The sequence below is a fragment of the Periplaneta americana genome, chromosome 3 (genome assembly GCF_040183065.1).
Source record: "Periplaneta americana isolate PAMFEO1 chromosome 3, P.americana_PAMFEO1_priV1, whole genome shotgun sequence".
In the NCBI taxonomy this organism is placed as follows: domain Eukaryota; kingdom Metazoa; phylum Arthropoda; class Insecta; order Blattodea; family Blattidae; genus Periplaneta; species Periplaneta americana.
This window is the reverse complement of record NC_091119.1, coordinates 154,913,028-154,932,072: the sequence shown is the minus strand read 5'-3', so window position 1 is coordinate 154,932,072 and position 19,045 is coordinate 154,913,028. Positions and strand designations below refer to the sequence as shown.

Here is a 19,045-nt window from a genome sequence, read left to right as displayed (position 1 = left end):
TTATTCACTCAATAGGTTTGATGAGCTCTGCTGGAACTTATCTTGCACTTACCTTTCCAGCCTCTTCCTGACGGCCCAATCTTGTTAGTGCATCTCCCAACTGGAAGAAAAATCGTCCATCTATGGTACCAGGCTCCCTCGTAGCAATGCCACGTGTCAGATAGTCCACTGCAGCCTCATTGTTATTGTCATGGGTTTTGAGGATGAAGCCATAGTGAACCTGGGCAAAACCATTGCCAGGCCAACGAAGTAGTGTGTCCTCAAGCACACGCTTTGCATCCACCAACCTGCACAATACTGTATTCACTCACTCTCTCTATCATACTATTTGGTCCATCGGTCTAACTTAAGGAATTCAAAGTTTACAGAATCACTTTATTAAGTGATAGGTTGAAAGAACAATCCTGTAACTAATATTCATCTGGTAATGCCTGAATATTTTCATAAGTCTGTTACATTAATCTAAAAATCTCATTTCATAACCCCACAATAAAAACTACCACTATTATATGAGCCGTTCAAAGCAGAAGTGGTGTACGTCAAAAATGGATAATGAGGGTTAAAGTAAACATTCTGTAAAATACAATGCAAAGTAGCAATTAATATCCAATTTATTGAAACTGTTAAAACTGTTAACTGTTAAAACTGTTAAACTTCGTGGATAGCACAAAGGACATATTAATTGCTACTTCACACTGTATTTTACAGAATTTTTACTTTAAACCTCATTACTCAATTTTGACTTACACTACTTCTGCTCTGAATGGTTCATATACTCATCACTCCTACTTGAAATAATTTGCAGAGAATGCATATGAATAGAAATCCAATAGTTTAGGAGAAATTGTTGTACACATACAGGCAGATAAACAGCCTGCTAAGACTTCTTTCTGGTAACAGGAATGCTAAAAACTTTCAGTTCCGTGAAAATGTCGAAATGAATGTTTTGCAGCATCACAACACTTTCTCTTTACAATTCGTAGGTCTATACGAAAAAGTGTAAGTCTCTTTGACTAATCCCATACAAATTTCTATGCATTTACTTATTTTATCTTACTTAAGAAATAAGCCCCCATAAAATTCATAGTGAATTTTCATTACAGCTGTGATGCAGAAGAGTCATTCCATGTCAAATCGCACAATGACAAAACACAACATTTTCGTAAATGGTCGAATTTTTTTTAAATGAATTCCAGGCATCAAATAAGGAGACGTGTATTTCTTTATTTTCAAAATTATTTATTATTTGTGAAGTAATGACTATTAGAAAGGCTACTCAAATTATGCGAACATTGTAACGATCACTTGGTAGTCAGAGTCTATAATTATACAGAATGAATCGTAAGTAATGCCATTAATTTCAGGGAGTTATTCTTTTACATATTTCAAATAAAAAGGTTAATTACAATTTTTCTCGTAAACGCAATCATATATATGAGAGTCAAAATTTGTTCCATTTTCTGTGATTTAACATGAAATGGCTTGGAAGGGAATATGATGTTATTCACAAGTGCTATTTGAAGACTAATGGAGGAGAATGAAAAATGCACAATGGGAGTTAGGATTACACGAGTGAAAAATTTTAGAACTAACAAATACAAAACATGTCCTCTCATATGTCACGTTACTGTTATGGTTTATCTCTAAATCTGATGGACCAAATTAATGAATGCCCTTACTTATAGGCTATTGTCACTATTTGCAACAGAAGTATGATTTCGTCCATCTAATTTAATGAATGGCAATATGGCTGAATAGAAACAAGAGGAAACAAAGTCTCTCAATAGAACATATTTTCCCACAACAATCCTAGTCCTCTGCAAGTTCCACCTCGACTCATCAGGATTTGAACCTTGATTCTGGCATAGGAATGATATACTTGACATTTCGCTAATATTACACCTTCTTTTGACATAAAAATACCAACCTGTTTATAATTAGGTAGGTAACTGCCAACTGATTCAGATGAGCTGGATCATTACTGAACCGCTGAATCAATTTCTTGTGGATATGGATGGCTGTATGATGCTGGCCTGTAGGCACAAATCATCTATCACACTACAGCACAAAAGTGAAAGGACTGCTAGTAAACAATCTACTTTATACAGTGATATAACATTCTGAGATAGCATTTATCATACATTCTCTAGTTTTGAAACCACATATTATATGACTGTACAGTATTATAAAAGATTCATAAAAAAAAATTGAACCTTCTCTTAGACAAATTTTTAGGCAAAAAAAATGTTATGTTTTATTTAACAACGCTCGCAACTGCCGAGGTTATATCAGCGTTGCCGGTGTGCCAGAATTTTGTCTCACAGGAGTTCTTTCACATGACAGTAAATCTACTGACATGAGCCTGTTGCATTTAAGCACACTTAAATGCCATCAACCTGGCCCGGAATTGAACCTGCAAACCTCAGACATAGAAGGCCAGCGCTATACCAACTGCGCCAACTAGGCCGACTTTTTTATACAATAAATGACATTTTAAGAGATTCAGTCTTGGTTCAGGATTGTTACAGCATTTATCTTAGTAACTAAGTTACTGACTCTCAGTATGATTCTTAAGAGGAGAAGATACTGAAAAATGTAAAAAAACTTGAAATTGTTGAAAAAAATATATTATAGCTTAAATTATTCTTTCATTTGGAAAATTGCCTCATAGAAATACATGTGTAAATGTAGGTAACTGTGGACAATAGAATAAAAGGTTTTATTTTCGCTGGCAGAGTTAAGGCCATAAGGCCTTCTCTTCTACTCGATACTATAGAGCAGTGATTTCCAAAGTGTGCTCTGCGGATCCCTGGGGATCTGCCAACACTTATCAGGGGATCCGCAGTCAGTAATATATATTTTGAAATAAATAACATATAACACTACTGTTTTTCTCTATGCAATTGTACAGTACTGTACGTAACTGTACTTGCGAAAGTTAGTATATCGACAAGGGTAGATGACCAGATCTCACCCTTCCTTCGAGCTGTTGAGAAAACAAGGCTTTCTTTTTTCAATTGAGGTAATCAATTCTATTGAAAATTTTTGTCTGCTTGGCGAGAGTGGTGAGTTATTAGTTTTATCTGCTTGGTGTGTGTGAATGTTTGCAGAGATAAACAGTGTATGAATTAATTTTTGTAAATGTGCTCGGAGACTTAATGCCTTAATTGTAAAATAAATTTGATTGACAATGTTATTTAGTCAGCAAGAAATTTTTACACGTACGCTATTTTTAAAAAGAAACTAATTTCGTCCATTCTTGTGCACAAGTTCTGCTTCTGCTATGACGGCTATTCAGAAATCAATTTAGGATTGGCTTAAAAAAAAAAACACACACACAAACGATGTTACAAACTATTTATTGCCTGGAAAACGTACCTGGATAGTAACACTATTTTTCAACATAGTTGCCATATAAATTCAAGCACTTGTCACAGCATGGGACTAGCTTGTGTATTCCTTCTTCATAAAAGGAAGAAGTAATTAACGACAAGGTTCTGCCTTGTTAAATTTAAATGTGAGGAACTGAGGAATATAAAGACAAGAATGAAAAGAAACATAAAAATTTTATTTCAAATCCTAAACATCCTTGCAATCCCAACCATGCTTGCAACAGCAATCATGAAGAGAATAAACGTTTCACACAATTATAGAGTGTCTATGAATCTCTCTGTTACTATTATTTCAAATGAAGATTCCCTGTTCCTTTGTTCTTTTTTTTTAATTGCTAAAAGTAGTAAAGGCCTATTTCATGTGCATCATTTCCAGATAAACTGACTCACAGATACTTAATATGAAGAAAATCCGCCATGAGTTTGGGAGAAATCACTGTATACAGGCAGATGTTATGCTCAAAACCACTTTTCGGCATTAGAGATGCTGGAAACGTATATTTCCTCAAAAATTCCGAAATCCATTTTGCAGCACCACAATATCTTCCTTACGAGAAAGTAAAAATAGAAATAAGTAACATATTTTAGGCAAAGATAGACTTGTAATAATCTTAAACACATGGACCACAGTGACAAACGACATGCAGATGCACATTAATTGAATGCACAGTGGAAGAAATCTAGTGCATGCAGTGTTGCCACCCAATCTCGATCTTGAATCCCAATATTGTAATGCAAATTTCCCTTAAGAAAAAAACTTTTCCACACAAACTACCGACAATTGTTTGATCATTCCAAGGTTTTAATGTTCCCAAATGTAAGCCATTGCAAACTACCAACATTTCGAAAAGACAGAAATATTCCATTCCAGCACCATTATACCAGCACAATGAATATTCTCGTTTCCACCAAAATACAGGTGTAAGACAAGTGTTTAACATACATCACAGAGGTTAAAGCAGTTGCGCATCATCTTTTTCAGGGCACAAGGAAAGATTACAAAAGTTGGTATAAAGATGGAATAAATGTCTAGTTTATAAATATGTAGTTCTACATGTAAATTCTTGTACAATAAATAGACATTCAAAGGCAGTGAGATGATGGAATAATGATAAAATATGGGAGGAGGGGAAAGAAATGCTCTACAAAAACTTTTCTTCAACAAAAATCTCCTACAATTTGCTCAGGACTGTGGTTACATATTTTGTTAAAGCAGTAATCTACTGATTGGGCAATGGCTGCATTCTGAATGCATGCATTTTAAAAGTGACTAACTGCAGTTGTCATTTCACATATGCTTCACTAATGCTTCTTCGAGCTTAGTACGCACTTAAAAACAATGTAAAGTATTACCGGTTGCAATCACCGGCGGCAGGCAGCCAGCTTTGAGTTTAGTGCAAAGAAGGCCAATAGGCCTTTAAGTTCTCCCATGCCAATCACACTACTCTTCAAAGTTCAAATACAGTATGTTGCCACATTTATCACTTATTATTTATACATTATAAATGTTCTGCAATACTCCTTGTATAGAGAAAATTTGGCAACTATGCTACGCCCATCCCTAGGGCATGTACCACTTAGGCAGCAATTTCTTTTCAGCTCAACTGTGGCCGATGATAGCAATGCAATAATATTATACTGCAACTTATTATCACTGTTCCGATACAACATACTGCAATTTCACAACTCTTCATGAACTGTAATGAAACACTGTTGCACATTCACATCTGCCAGTGTTTCTTAGCATCATACCGAATGAAGTTATGGTAGCAGTTGGTGCATGAAGTGCATGTATAGCCACTCAGAAATTGCGCCAAAACAACTATTAATCGTAGGCAGCATAGACAAATTTCTGCAGGACCTGCTAATCACACAAGCAGCCTACTCGCAAATTTAAAAGTAGCGAATTATTTTTAAATACTACTTACTATACCGCAATTTCTCGAATACCCTTCAATAAGCTGTGCACACCACTTTTGAAAGAGGAAAGGGAAAAAAAAAATAATAAAACTTTCAACAAATATATTCATGATAAATTAAAAACAAACACAACTACAGTGTTAATGATACACTTTAAATGACAAATTTTATTCAGGAACAGGACGCATTTCAAATTTCAAAACCATCCTATGCACACACACTGCATGCATGTCAGTTGTCTTGCTTAATGGGCCATTTACACGATATCTTGCAACATTAATAGCATATGTCAGTAAATTAACTACCTTTATTTTGTATGATACTATATGGTTTGTTATATATTGCTGCTATCACTATTAACTTCTTCATTCTGTGCCGTTTTCGTCATAACCATCATCATCATCGTCGTCACTCAAGCATTTGTCTACAATTGTCCTCCGTTTCATCCAGTTGATTTAGATACTACATTTTCTGAAACTCTTTATGTCTGCTGAGTTAGCTCTGTGGTAGCGCGTCTGCCTCCAGTCTAGCCAACCCGGGTTCGACTCCCCATGAGGTCAGAAATTTTCATGTAAAATTTCTACCTCGAGACTAGGAGAGATGGTGGTGTACAACTTCTAATTACTATATTGTGCACAAATATGCCTGGGTTAAATTCTAAATCTCTCCGCAGTAAGAGAAGGCATATGTCACTGTTGATAGTGATTCGCCCATTCGATGGAGACATTAAGCCTGGCAGCCCCCTTGGTGCTATTCAACAGGAGTAGGCTACGTGCTAGCACCGGGTTTCCCTTCTACCTTCCTCATTTTCATAATCATCCTCACCTATTCCCTACACTACACTTACACGAACATTTACGCACACTCTCACCCTAGTACACGACATAACTATCCACAGATACACATCATGCACAGCATGGTCCACTGAAGTGGTGTGAAACTTGAAAATGGGTCACAATCCTGTTATTTATCCGCAATATGCCGAACCCAAATCACGCAAATGAAGTGGGTAGGTATCGCGCGCGCGCGCGCACACTCACACGCCCCCGCCCACGTGCACGCGCACGCGCACGCGCACGCACACGCACACGCACACACACACACTTTCTGAAGCTCTTTTCAACAAGAGAGAGCAATATGCATGTCCATGTATCACGAATCCATTGAAAATATAAGATGCACAAACTATACACTTATCACACTTGAACTTGATTCTGACACATGTATTACTAATGTTAATCCAAACGCCATTTAACAATTTTAAGAATTTAAATACCAAGCGGGAAGATAATGGCATGTGCTACCACCTTAAGAATTGCACTTGGGGTGTGGGGGGGGGGGGGACCAGGCAATGTTGCCAACTTCATTTCGAATAAGCAAAGCACCTGTATTTTCTACTTGCATATTTCGGGAAAAAAATGCGTGAGGAATTCGAGAAAATACAGTAACTAGAAACAAAATATTACGAATTAATGCTGAATTTATGAGTGTAATCAATCAGAATAGCTGTGATATTTCGTTTTATTGCCAGTAGGAGTTGTTATAAAAACCTGATGTATACAAGAAAGATGTCCAAACAATGAAAATCTGAAATTCTCTTCCTGAAAGCATGTAAAGCTAATCCAACTGCACTGAGAGAATAAGTGGAGCTAGCACAGTGTTTTTTAGTGTTATAGGATGTTAACAGGTCAAGATTTACAACTGCTGCAATGTGTTCCCCATTTGATTGGAAAAACAAGAAGCAGCTATTGTATCGGAACAGTTCTGGTACTGCTGCAAAACACTACTGCAACAGTTCTTAAGTGGTAGTAATAGAATGCTTGTATACTAAGCTTTCCAGGTCTCAAGAATAAAATTTATAGAAGCAACCATGCAAAATAAAAGATAAGTTCTCACCCTTAAATCTCATTCTGTTGATGCACCTGTCTGCTGCAAGGTGGTACAACTTGTCTGGTACAGACGCTCCTAGAGATAGCACTTTTTCGTATGCATCAATAGCTTTCTGAAGCAGAAGATTGCTGTGTTGCTTCTCAGCCATTCGATCTAGTGCTTGTGCCATCCCATAATGAGCTCGGGGTGAATTCGGATTTTTCTTCAGTATTGCTGAGAATGCTTGCAGAGCTGCCTCGGGCTTCTGATTGTTCAGGTTTGTTCAGGTGTCAGAAACAAGGTGAGACTTGTATAGGATACGAATGACAATGATTTCGAGTTGACTGGATAGAGCATTGGTGGTAGAGTGGAAATTTGTTACAAGTGGAACGCAACTGTTAGTGTTACACACACAAACGGAAACATTAAACTGTGCGAAATAAAATCAACACATGATCACAAACCAATAACTTCAAATCACTCTTGTCGTGGATCTCACATTAAAAAATGAACACACACAGATCTAAGACAGTACGACAGCTGCTACAAAACTGCATTATTTGTACCTTCTGTAAGTTAACTTCAATAAACATGAAAACCCACACAACAGACCATTATGTTATCCTTCACACCTAACAATCCAACACAATGTTACTGGCCCTACTATTAACCTTTATCGGAGTCAAATTTCATTACTTCAAACATGCTATTATATTCTGTACAAATTTCTCTGTACTTCGTGCCAAATACAGTAAAAAAAAAAAAAAAGTCATCAAATTATAGTGAACCACGCGATAACAAAATTTACAAATTCTTGTGTCTATCAAAGTGGTAAATGTATATGATAAAGGTTAACAGAACAACCAAGTACACCAACCTCACAATCATCCTTAATAATCAGTTAGTTATCACAATAATAGTAGGAGTAAGAGTATAAAAACACTGTCCAAATTCTTAATGGACAAAGTAAAAGCATTTTTAAGTAGCTAAAAATATTATACTGATTCTAGCTACTGCAAAATTCACTGTCCTATTTCAAGATGACAATTGTGGGTGCAATAGGCCAAAGAATCTTCAGCAGTAAGAATCATATTCATATTCAAAATACACCATCGAAGCACCAGTGGCGAAGCTGTAAACTAGCTAATACTATTGAAAATATAAGCAATCTTATATCAAATTCTTGACAAAATTGGAATTAAACAATTACACTGTACTTCGGTAATCATGGAATTACCTGGCAATATCTATACTAATAAATTTTATGATTGGTGTCACACAATCAATATAACTGAACGGCATGCTCAAGAATAACAAAAGTGAAATCAAAATAAAACCGAGCCTCAAGCAAGCAAGAACATACTGGATTACACACCACACGTTTCACTATTTTCATTGGTGATGGCAAGAAGTTATCTAATCTAAATTAAAATCAAGGAACTCTGAAAACATAATCAGGTTTCCAAAGCAGCAAAACATTCTCCACACCAAACCACTCCGTTAGGCTATAAGATCAGCCTTTGGCACCAAGTGAGGAACAAACACAGAACTAGTCAATCTGTTTCAGTATCTGTTGCTGCCATCTAGCTTTACGTATGTTGGTATAGCAGCACAACACGTGTGCTATCATTAGGTATATAAAAATGTCTCAACCGTTAGAAGATTATATCAATCAATAGGTTATGTTACATTTGCAATTTACAAGCACTTAAGGTTATAAAAGGTTTAACTGTGCAAGGTACTAAGAAACAAGTGCATGGGAAGTGTACGTGGAGAGAAATGGGTTAGTTGTCAAATTCCTAGCAAAGAGAGACAGAAAAGAGAATAATAAATTAAATATTATATATAACGCTGCTTTAAATTTGAAATAGTCGACTTTCCTGCAACCTGACATTTATCAGTGAGTTTGGTTCTCTTTCCTGACACAAAGTATGTTCACGGAGATATTATTAGAAAACAAGTATCTGCAAACATTGTTTCGAAGTAACCTTCACTAATAAGTGGCAACAATTTTTCATCAGTAATCATGGCATTAAATTTAATTCCAATCCTTGTAAGATTAACAGAAAATATATTTTTACTTTTTCTTTGTAACTTGCAGTTTACTAAAAAAGATATATACTTTACCTCAAACACTCAGAACCGCACAAAAACATGATAATTAAGGCTAGAATTCTTAAGTAAATAAATATTTTATTTGCACTGTAATAGAAACTCGTAATTGTGTTTTAAGTTTTGGACAGATCACCTGAGCTTATGTTTTAAATTCCATTTCACATAAAAACAAACATTTTGAAATTTTTTATGTAAATACGTATTTTCAAATATTCACATAAAAATTGAGTTTTCATCAAATAATTTTCGACAAAAGCCCCATTTAAGATTAATCATCACCCGAATGTTCAGTGCAGTTGCTTACACGTGACAGCTGGAAACTGTTTCTCGGAACTGTCTGTCTGTGGACCTGTGGAACTGCAGTCTCCTCTCTCACCACAAGAGATAAGAACTGTCACCACTAAAAAATTTTATTGTAACACACATAAACACTGATGTATCATTTAGGGAGTGCCTTGTAAGTTATCATAATGCTGATTCAGGAAGTAATTATAATTTCATAAACATCAGCTCCCTCTGTTTTCGTTTCCAAACATAAACATGTCTTTAGGGAGTGCATGTTGTTTCTCAATGGCCAGAATGCTCTTTTTCCCAGTAAAAGACAGTGTTCCATGATAATTGTCTGTCACTTGTGGAAAAATGACGAAAGAACATATGAAATGTTTTCTAACTTCAGTCCTTGAGGAACATGTAAGTGAGAAGAGCCTTTTGCTGTGTTATTCCTGACCAGGCCATAAAGATCGTACCCTTTTAGATGAAAGTTTTCAAAACAGAGATGTTACACTCAAAATATTGCCACCGAAGAAAACAAAACATTACCAATCGCTTGATGTGTACTTCTTTAGGAAATATAACCTCTCTATGAGAAGGATCCTTGATTTTGTAAGACTACAATGTGGAAAACCACAGGTAAAGTTACACTATCACCATTTCACTCACTCTGTGATATACACTTAACTTTCAGCACCAAAATACAAACTTATGTTACAAAATGCTTGGCAAAAGGCAGGTTATGACATTGACATTCTAACATCATTTGAAAATGTAATTAGTGTGACTTTTGATATTGGAATATTTGAATACGGAAGTGATGTTGAATGTGAAAAAGTGGCTTTCGTCGGATGTGCATATTGTTCAGTTCATTTTAAGTTTATTATTCAGGTATCGTAATTATTTTAACCAGAGATCTGTGACACTGTTGAAGGGAAATGTAGCAATATAGTCACGACATTGAAATATGTGTCTTTGGTCCTATTATATCGATAGTTTGCTTCTTTGCATTACCAAAGTTCTTCTCTTAGACCTTGAATAGATGATCATTCATATGTCTCTTGCAGTAAGATGCATAGTTTTGCATGGAAATGACATACCACTGTTTTGTTATGAGCAATTTATAATATAACCATGTGTTTGTGCGGTTCTGAGAGTTCAGATCAAGTGCATCCCTTGTACGTAAAAATTTACCTACAAAATAAGTAAATTAACGAATGAATAACTTTGTAATACTTAGTTGTTATTCGCCACATTATGGCCGAAGTTTTAAAAATTATTTAAAAAATTAATTTTAAAATACGGATCATTATACTCGCATTACTCATTGAATTTCATATGTTATGCTGAACCAATTAATTTAAAATGTCCTTTGTGTATTGATTATTGTGACTTATACAAAAATTCCTCCTTGCTTATTGAACCTATATTGTTTTGAAGAGGGAGGGAGTAGAAAATTCTCTAAACTTTAGAAATTGCTATTATTTTAACATAACTTTTAATTCTGAATGAAATGACACCAAAACCACAAGTTAAATAACAAATAAAGTTGACCTGAATGAAGAAATAGTAGTCAATAATAGAAGCAAGATGCCAAGGATTACAGTGTAAGTTCCATTTAGAATTTCTCACTTCGATGATTATTCATTTAAATAATTCATTATGTAAAATCTTTCCTTCATTGACTGTCAAAAGGATTTTACATAATAAATTATTTATACATATGACTTGTCGGTTCAATTTATTTAGTTCTCTGTTTTTTCATTTAATATGTGTAACAGTTCACACACAAAATTCCAAATGGAAATGTCATTGTAATAACCTTTCATAACATGATCAAATATCATAAGAGTTGAAAATACAAAAAGCCAACAACTTTTAAAAGCAACAGCTACATACGGCGAAATGTCAATTTAGGAACTTTGGAGCAATTAGGAATACAGTAATGAATAATTGTCTATTTTAATCCACATCAATAATAATGTTTTTATACCTGTTATCTCATTTAGTTTTACAAAATTTCACTCACATCTGGTATATTCCTCTTATAGTCCGCATGACACTTCACGATATGTAGCATAACCAGATGCACTAACCTTGCTACCCCAGGAAGAATGTCTAGCTACTGACTGAAGAATTGGAAACAAGATCTTACCTCATCTAAGTCTGCATCAGCCAAGTCCAATTCCTCACGGATTCTAAGGTCATCACCACTGCTGATATCAGCCTTCTCATAACCCTACACAACATAGTGAACCTTCAGGTCTGCATTTCAGCCAGGAGTACCTATCAAATATCTAACACAATTTGAAGGAAATGTTGTTTGTCTGAACATTGAAATAAAATATTTATGGGTATGGTATTAGATATGTGGATGTTTAAATATCCTGAACTCGCAGAAGGAATAAACAAAACTTACTGAACTGGGTACACTAAATTTAAAATTGAGGATCTCGACAGCAGTGATTTGTGTAAGTAATCTTCAAACCTTACCATTTCTGATGTATAATATAGCGGTAACAAAATGCATGCCATAAAGCAACAATAAATTATTTTTTCTCTTTTGGCGCTACAGCCTGTGATAGATCTTGGTCTGTTATTTATTCTGTGTAACAGATTCTGCAAAGCTATGTAGATAGCTGTTATTTCTCCATCAAAATTATCAGAGATGTCACACCATAAACTTATTACAAACTCTTAACAAAGTTTAATTTCAATAATTTAAAAATAAGGATACGAGGACGAGAATCTAATAAATCCATATTCTATTAATGTGGTCAATAATCATACACATGGGTTGTAAATAAAGTAGTGGCAACATTGCCGGGAATGGGTCATGTGCATTTGCATGCGATATGAGATAACTGGTGATTGTAGTTGGCGATACTGTCAATGTATTGAATGATAAAACTGGTTGCTATGACAACATATATTATTGTGTGGGGTTAAATGTAGAGCACTGTTTTTAATTGCTCTACAGCATGTTTACTAAACTTGGGCAGCGACCGTGGATAAAAATCGAGGTAGCCATGGTAGAAATGTATGCTAATGTTATCAAAGATTACTCGAAGCTTGTGGCAACGATACACTACTATATCGGACAGTTGCAAGATGGGTCTCTGCATTTCGTAGGGATCGGAATGAGATGGCACATGTGGCTGACACAGGTCACCCGTCCATTTGTGACGAACAAGTGGAGTTAGTGCGAGGTCTCCTTGCTGTTGACCATCACTGGACTGTACGAGAATTATCCATCAAACTGTGTGGCACATCCTGAAGAAAATCCTCCACATGAGAAAAATTGCTCCTCATAACCTCACAGAAATGGCACTGCAATAGCTCAACTCCACCTACAGAGATACAACAATGAAGGGGATATATTCCTGCAACATATTGTTGCCATTGATGAGGTGTGGGCACGGGCATAAGAGCTGAACTAAAGCATCAGTCTAATGAATGGCACACAAAGGATCACCACGTCCAAAAAAAAAAAAAAAAAAAAAAAAAAAGTGTGATATGTAGGGTGAAAGTCACGTTGATAGTGGCATACAAGAGTGAAGGTGTTATCATTAGTTATGCCGTACCTCAAGACCAAAATGTCAATGCAGCGTACTACCAACATTTTCTCGAACACAACCTACGTCCAGCTATGCGGCACAAACGTTCACATTTCCTGAGAGACATTCCACATTTCATCTTGCATAATAATGCTCGTTGTCATGTCACAGGAGCAGTGGCTGAATTGCTACAGAGATGGGATTGGGAAGTATTGGAACATCTTTCATATTCCCTGACATGAGTCCTTGTGACTACGATTTGTTTCCACGGTTGAAAGAACCACTTAGAGACAAGAGGTTTCCAGATATTGCATGAGTGCTTCATGCAGTAGGGCAGTCCATCAGAGAGATCAACAGAAACAACCTCGCTAACGGCATTCAACAGTTACCACAGATTTGACAAAAAATACAAGAACACACTGGTGATTATACTGAAGGGATGTAAATGTATTTTCCATGTAAGTTCAATAATATGTTCATACACTCTATGTTGCCACTACTTTATTTAAAACCCTCGTAGAATACGTTCTTTTATAAGGACAAAAGTTTAAGATTATGTTTGGGTAAGTAATGAACTCGACAACAAATTATTTTTAAACTATGATCCACAAGAAAATAAGAACGTCTTGAAGAAAACATAAATCTTGAAACCAATTAATTAGTTGTGTCATCAAATGTTTTAAGCATAGTTCAGTAAAAATGACTAACATATAACATTTCAAACCATTCAATTATTCTTTCCTCAACATTAAACAATTATGGCCAGCAATGTGAATGTACATGAAATTACTAACAAGATGGAGAAGGGAAATATGTGCTATCTCAAGTGATTTTGATTCTAAGGCGTAGAGCATTTTATTTTGTTATTTATATATTTTCTACTCTTAAAGCTGTCATGAATTTTAACAACTGTGAGGGAAAGATATTTTAGGACATCTGAAGAAAAAAGGTTTAAGAATATCAGTTTTTTTATTTAAACCAGAAGGACTTTCTTCACATGACAGAAAAAAAAGAAGAAGAAGAAGAAGAAAATGATGATGATGATGATGATGATGATATATTTTCTATTTCACAACGACTTCAGCATCAGTGAAACAATGGAACCAATGTAAAATGACAAAGAGTAAGAGATTTTGCACAGTTTGGTCCTATCTAGTTGTATGCAGCTACTCTATTAGTTGTCTGAGTGGGGGAGAGGAAATAATGAAAAAATTTCGACCAGACTAACATTCTACTCAATACACTTAGCCCTTCAGTACAGAAAGTCTCCATTATGACTTGCACTTACACAACACACTTCCTGAGGTCCTCAATCTCACTATGTTTCTGTAAGTCTCACCTTCGCTCCTGAACCTTTGCTGGAAGGTACACCTTCTTCCTCTTCCTCCTCAGACTCCTCCTCCTCTGTAGGTGACTCTTCTGGAGTTACATCTGCAGCTCGAGTGGCTATTAAATACAACATTAATGTGCATGAAGACTTTTATTAAAATACAAGCTCTAAAATTACATCAATAAACTCATAAAACATTTCACTTTATTCCTCATGTGAAAATACTGAAATATCTGATTTTACTCACACAATTTAAGAAGATGTTTTATTGTATAAAACTTTCAAACACACTAAAATTAAATCTGTGGATGTCTGGTTGGAACATAAGCTCATTTGGTTTGAACCATTAAATGCCTGAAGACACTGAAAACATGATGCATAGATAAATTTTCTTGATTGCCAAAAGACCTTGGCGATCCATATCAAATACAAAAAACCAACTACAGTTCATTATGTGTTTGCGGCTGACATTGGATTCATCTATTGAGTCCCGGTGTTTATCAAATATGAAAGGTAATACAGGACATTTTTACCAACTTATGCTGTTTATCATTAAGAGCAAAAATGCTTCACAAACTCAACGAGAAATTTATGCTGTTTGCAAAGACGACACAGTAAATGATCAGACATGTTGAAAGTGGTTTGCTCAATTTGACAGGGAATTTCTACCTACAAGACAAAACCTCGTACTGGATGGCTTGTCTTACAAATAATCCAAGAATGACAAAGCAGGAAATTGAATACGAGTTCGATGTCAGTAGACACTTAAAAAGAAACATGACTACAAATCATTACAATATTTGGGAGTCGCACAAAATAAGTGTACAAAATTTAGTTTAGCACATGTCCATCTACGATTCATTATTCAGGTGCAATCAAAATTATACTTTCTTGAAATGGCTGGTGATGGAGATGAGAAGTAGATTATGTAAGACAACATCCAAAAGAAAAAATCATGGTGCAAGAAAGGAGAGCCACCACTAACGGTTTCTAAACCAGATCTTCATCTAAGAAAGATTATGCTCTGCATTTGGTGAGATTGGAAAGGAATTCTGTACTATGAATTTCTTCCTTATCGGAAGACCATCAATTCAGAGAAATAATATTCTCAGTTGGGTCTCTGAATATACCCACTGAAGAGTAAAATTCGAAATAAGCAATCATTGAGCAAGTAATGTTCCATCACGATAACGCCAGTGCACAAGTTTCTAGGTGACTAGCAAAATGTTTGAGCTTTAGATAGTGATGTGTTACTCCACCCATATTAATCTTTAGATATTGCCCCTTCAGACTATTCTCTCTTCAAATATCTGCACAATCTTCTTAAAAGCACACATCTCACTTCCTTGAAGGCCTGCAGGATTAACATTAGATGATGCATTAAACAGAAACCCATAACATTCTGAAAAAGAGAATTTCAAGCTACCACAGAAATGGCAACATGTTATCAATAACATTGCTGCATATGCTGCAAAATAAAGTTTATTTAATGAAAACATACCGTACTAACTTCTTCGTTTTGAATGCTCCTGTGCATAATTCTTAATTCCAATTGAGAATTCCGAATCTTAATATGTGACGTTTTGACAACATTTCTGCCTTTATGCAGCAAATATGCAGTGTTCTCAGGTGATGTTAATACACCAAACTAAAAACTTATATTCCAACCTAATACGTTTTTTAATGTTTTAGAGACGAAACAAACATGGCAATTAACTATTACATTAAAATACACCTGAGAATACCATCTGAAAGTGAGAAATGTTCATAAATATCTAGTTACTAATATTAAAATTTATCACCTGTAACAAATTCTTGAATATAAATGATTATATGAACAGTTATTGCTCGTCAAATCTGCCAAAGATTTCTACTACTTAAACATTTCACTTCCATTGATTCAAAACTAAGCACATTATAAATTACTCTTAAATTAATTTATTTTATAATACACAGGTATATACATTTATTATCATAACAATATTACGTTGATTAAATAACTAGACGTTTCATGTAACTAATATTTACACTAAAATTAAATGTACCATAGGTGCAGACAAAAAAAAAAAAAGTACAGAAATTGTTTCAAAGTAAATTCACGTTACAGTTCGCATTCATCAATACTTAAGTCATAAAATTTGACATAATCCAATAATTAAAACATCAGAAATATGCTCTGAAGCATAGATTATTCACGAATATTCCCAGCCTGAGAATTTTTTTATTATTTTTAATTTTCTTTACTTTGACAAATGTTACAAGTCACAACCCAAGGGAAACATAGAATGTAACAAGTATTGACAATAACCACATGATTATTTCCGCATTCCACAAAGAGACTGTTGAACCTGTTGACTTATTAAGCAATGAATGAGTCTCAGTTATGTGGAAGAAGTGGATTTACACACTACACATTTGAAAACACAATGCAATCATTTATCAGGTTCAGGTCCACACCTGTGGAGTAACGGTTAGCACATCTGATCACAAAACCAGGTTCGATTCCCGGTCAGGGCAAGTTACTTGGCTGAGGTTTTTTCCGGGGTTTTCCCTCAACCCAATATGAGCAAATGCTGAGTAACTTTCGGTGTTGGACTCCGGACTCATTTCGCCAGCATTATCACATTCATCTCATTCAGACGCTAAATGTTGATAAAGCATCGTAAAATAACCTACTAAAATAAAATAAAATAAAATCAAGTTCAGATTTATTTAAAATAGTACTTCCAAAAGCAAAACATCAATCCCTTTGCTTATTTACTGGCAACACATCTGCTAAGTTTGCATTGTTTGAAACTTAAAATTATAAAATCTAATAAAAGATCCCGTTCAACAGACGAAAAGTTATTTGCCATTTGTGAAAATTGCATTAAACGTTTATGACACAGTAAAAATCTAGGTAAAACGAAAGAATAAAACCAACTATAATGACTGGGGGGATTATCGTGTTAATTACACTACCCAATCATTCACTGAATAGGAGTGGTAAGCACAATAAGCCTCAGACTGCAGTGCAAGCCTATGGGTCACACTGTACGAGAAAAAAAAACCACACAATACCCCTATTCTGCTTGGATGATCGTACACCTCTGCTTCGGTATGTGGAGGTGAGGCCAGCATCTGGCTGGTTGGTCTGGGCCCTTAAAGAGCTGTAGCGCCATGGATGATGATTACTATTATTATTATTATTATTATTATTATTATTATTATTATTATTATTATTATTGTTGTTTTTCCACGTAAATACTCAAGATTATGTAAATTATGAATAGTTTAGTAAAATCTGAAGAATGTGACATTTTTGTACACCACCACTGAAAGATAAATGCCCCTTCTTTCTTTCTCTCTGATGTTCCCTATTTAATGAGTTGTGTTTTACATACTAATAAAGTCTACAGTTATCAAAATTTCCAATTATACCACTCAATTTTAACAATCTTGTACATTTTGCTGAATGGGAATTTTTCAGGGAATATTCCCAGAAATATTCCCAATGTCAAAGTTTCCAGAAATTTACCCATCACTATTCACACCCACTGACTTAATCATGATGCTGTTAGTAGTTAGGAGTATAATACCTGGAACTGAAGAAGTTCTCTAACACTATTAACTTCGTGACTATTCAACTTTGGATAAAGGTATATTGAGTTAATTAAATATCCAATGTGTCAAGGAACGCACCTACGAAATATTACACATTAAATCCATTAATTTCGTACATACTTCAACATTATTTCTAAACACACAAACAGTCTGCCTAAATACTAGTATAGTAAACTCTTGAAACATTAAATACTGCACTTATGGTACTGGTATGATATGATACTTCTTAATACTGACTTTTTGAAGGTGGTGCTCTGATCACCCTTGGTGGCTCCTCTTCACTTTCTTCTTCTTCCTCTTCCTCCTCCTCTTCTTCACTTTCCTCTTTGGAAACTTCATCCATCACCTTTTCTTCCTCCTCTTCTTCCTCTTCACTTTCTGCTGGTGAAGTTTTCTTCTCTTCCTTCACTCGTTCCTGTTCAGGTCCTGTCCGTGGGTTGAACTTTGCCATATAGTCTTCATATTTTTCTACTTTATATGGTTTTTCTTCTACAACTTCTTCTTCCTCTTCAGAATATTCAGATCCTAAGTGTAAAATTTTATAATTCTGGAGCATAATGACTTTTAAATTATTTAACTAATATAACATAATATGTAACTCATAGGAGTTAATCTTTTAACATGATTTATGTATATGAAGATACTGAGACTTAATTTAATTTTAACAGTTTTTCTTATCATTAATAATACTCATACAATCTTCCAGAGTAAGAAATCCAATTACTTAAGCTATAGAGAACCAACAGACATCACCAAAAAAACGTCAAATGTATTACATACATTTCATGAAACTTCAGAAATGAGGAATGTATTTTTAAAAAAATAATTAATTGGCCTGTATATCTGAATTACTGTAATTTATCACTGCTATTTCTCTTTTTTGTGAGTAGAGAAAACTGAGATTTCACTGTATTTAAAAAAACAAATTCATATATAAATGTGAGACATCATTTCACAAAATTTAGTTTAAAAAAATGTAAATATTCAAG

The 19,045-nt window shown here is 34.8% G+C and overlaps 1 protein-coding gene across 6 annotated transcripts in view; it reads right to left on the bottom strand.

Annotated features, from left to right (window-relative positions):
* The window catches only part of Asph (Aspartyl beta-hydroxylase), a 61,359-nt gene that overhangs the window by 4,106 nt on the left and 38,208 nt on the right, over positions 1 to 19,045 (bottom strand). For 4 of the 6 annotated variants that reach the window (XM_069822019.1, XM_069822022.1, XM_069822021.1 and 1 more), the window contains 6 exons: positions 18,294 to 18,581; positions 14,463 to 14,569; positions 11,722 to 11,805; positions 7,209 to 7,446; positions 1,928 to 2,033; positions 53 to 287 (listed from right to left, as the gene is read on the bottom strand). In XM_069822019.1, coding sequence (XP_069678120.1) covers positions 53 to 287; positions 1,928 to 2,033; positions 7,209 to 7,446; positions 11,722 to 11,805; positions 14,463 to 14,569; positions 18,294 to 18,581 — 1,058 coding nt within the window. Of the gene's footprint in view, positions 1 to 52; positions 298 to 1,927; positions 2,034 to 7,208; positions 7,447 to 11,721; positions 11,806 to 14,462; positions 14,570 to 18,293; positions 18,582 to 19,045 lie in introns of those variants that run through there. The other 2 variants (XM_069822024.1, XM_069822023.1) reach the window with 2 other exon arrangements.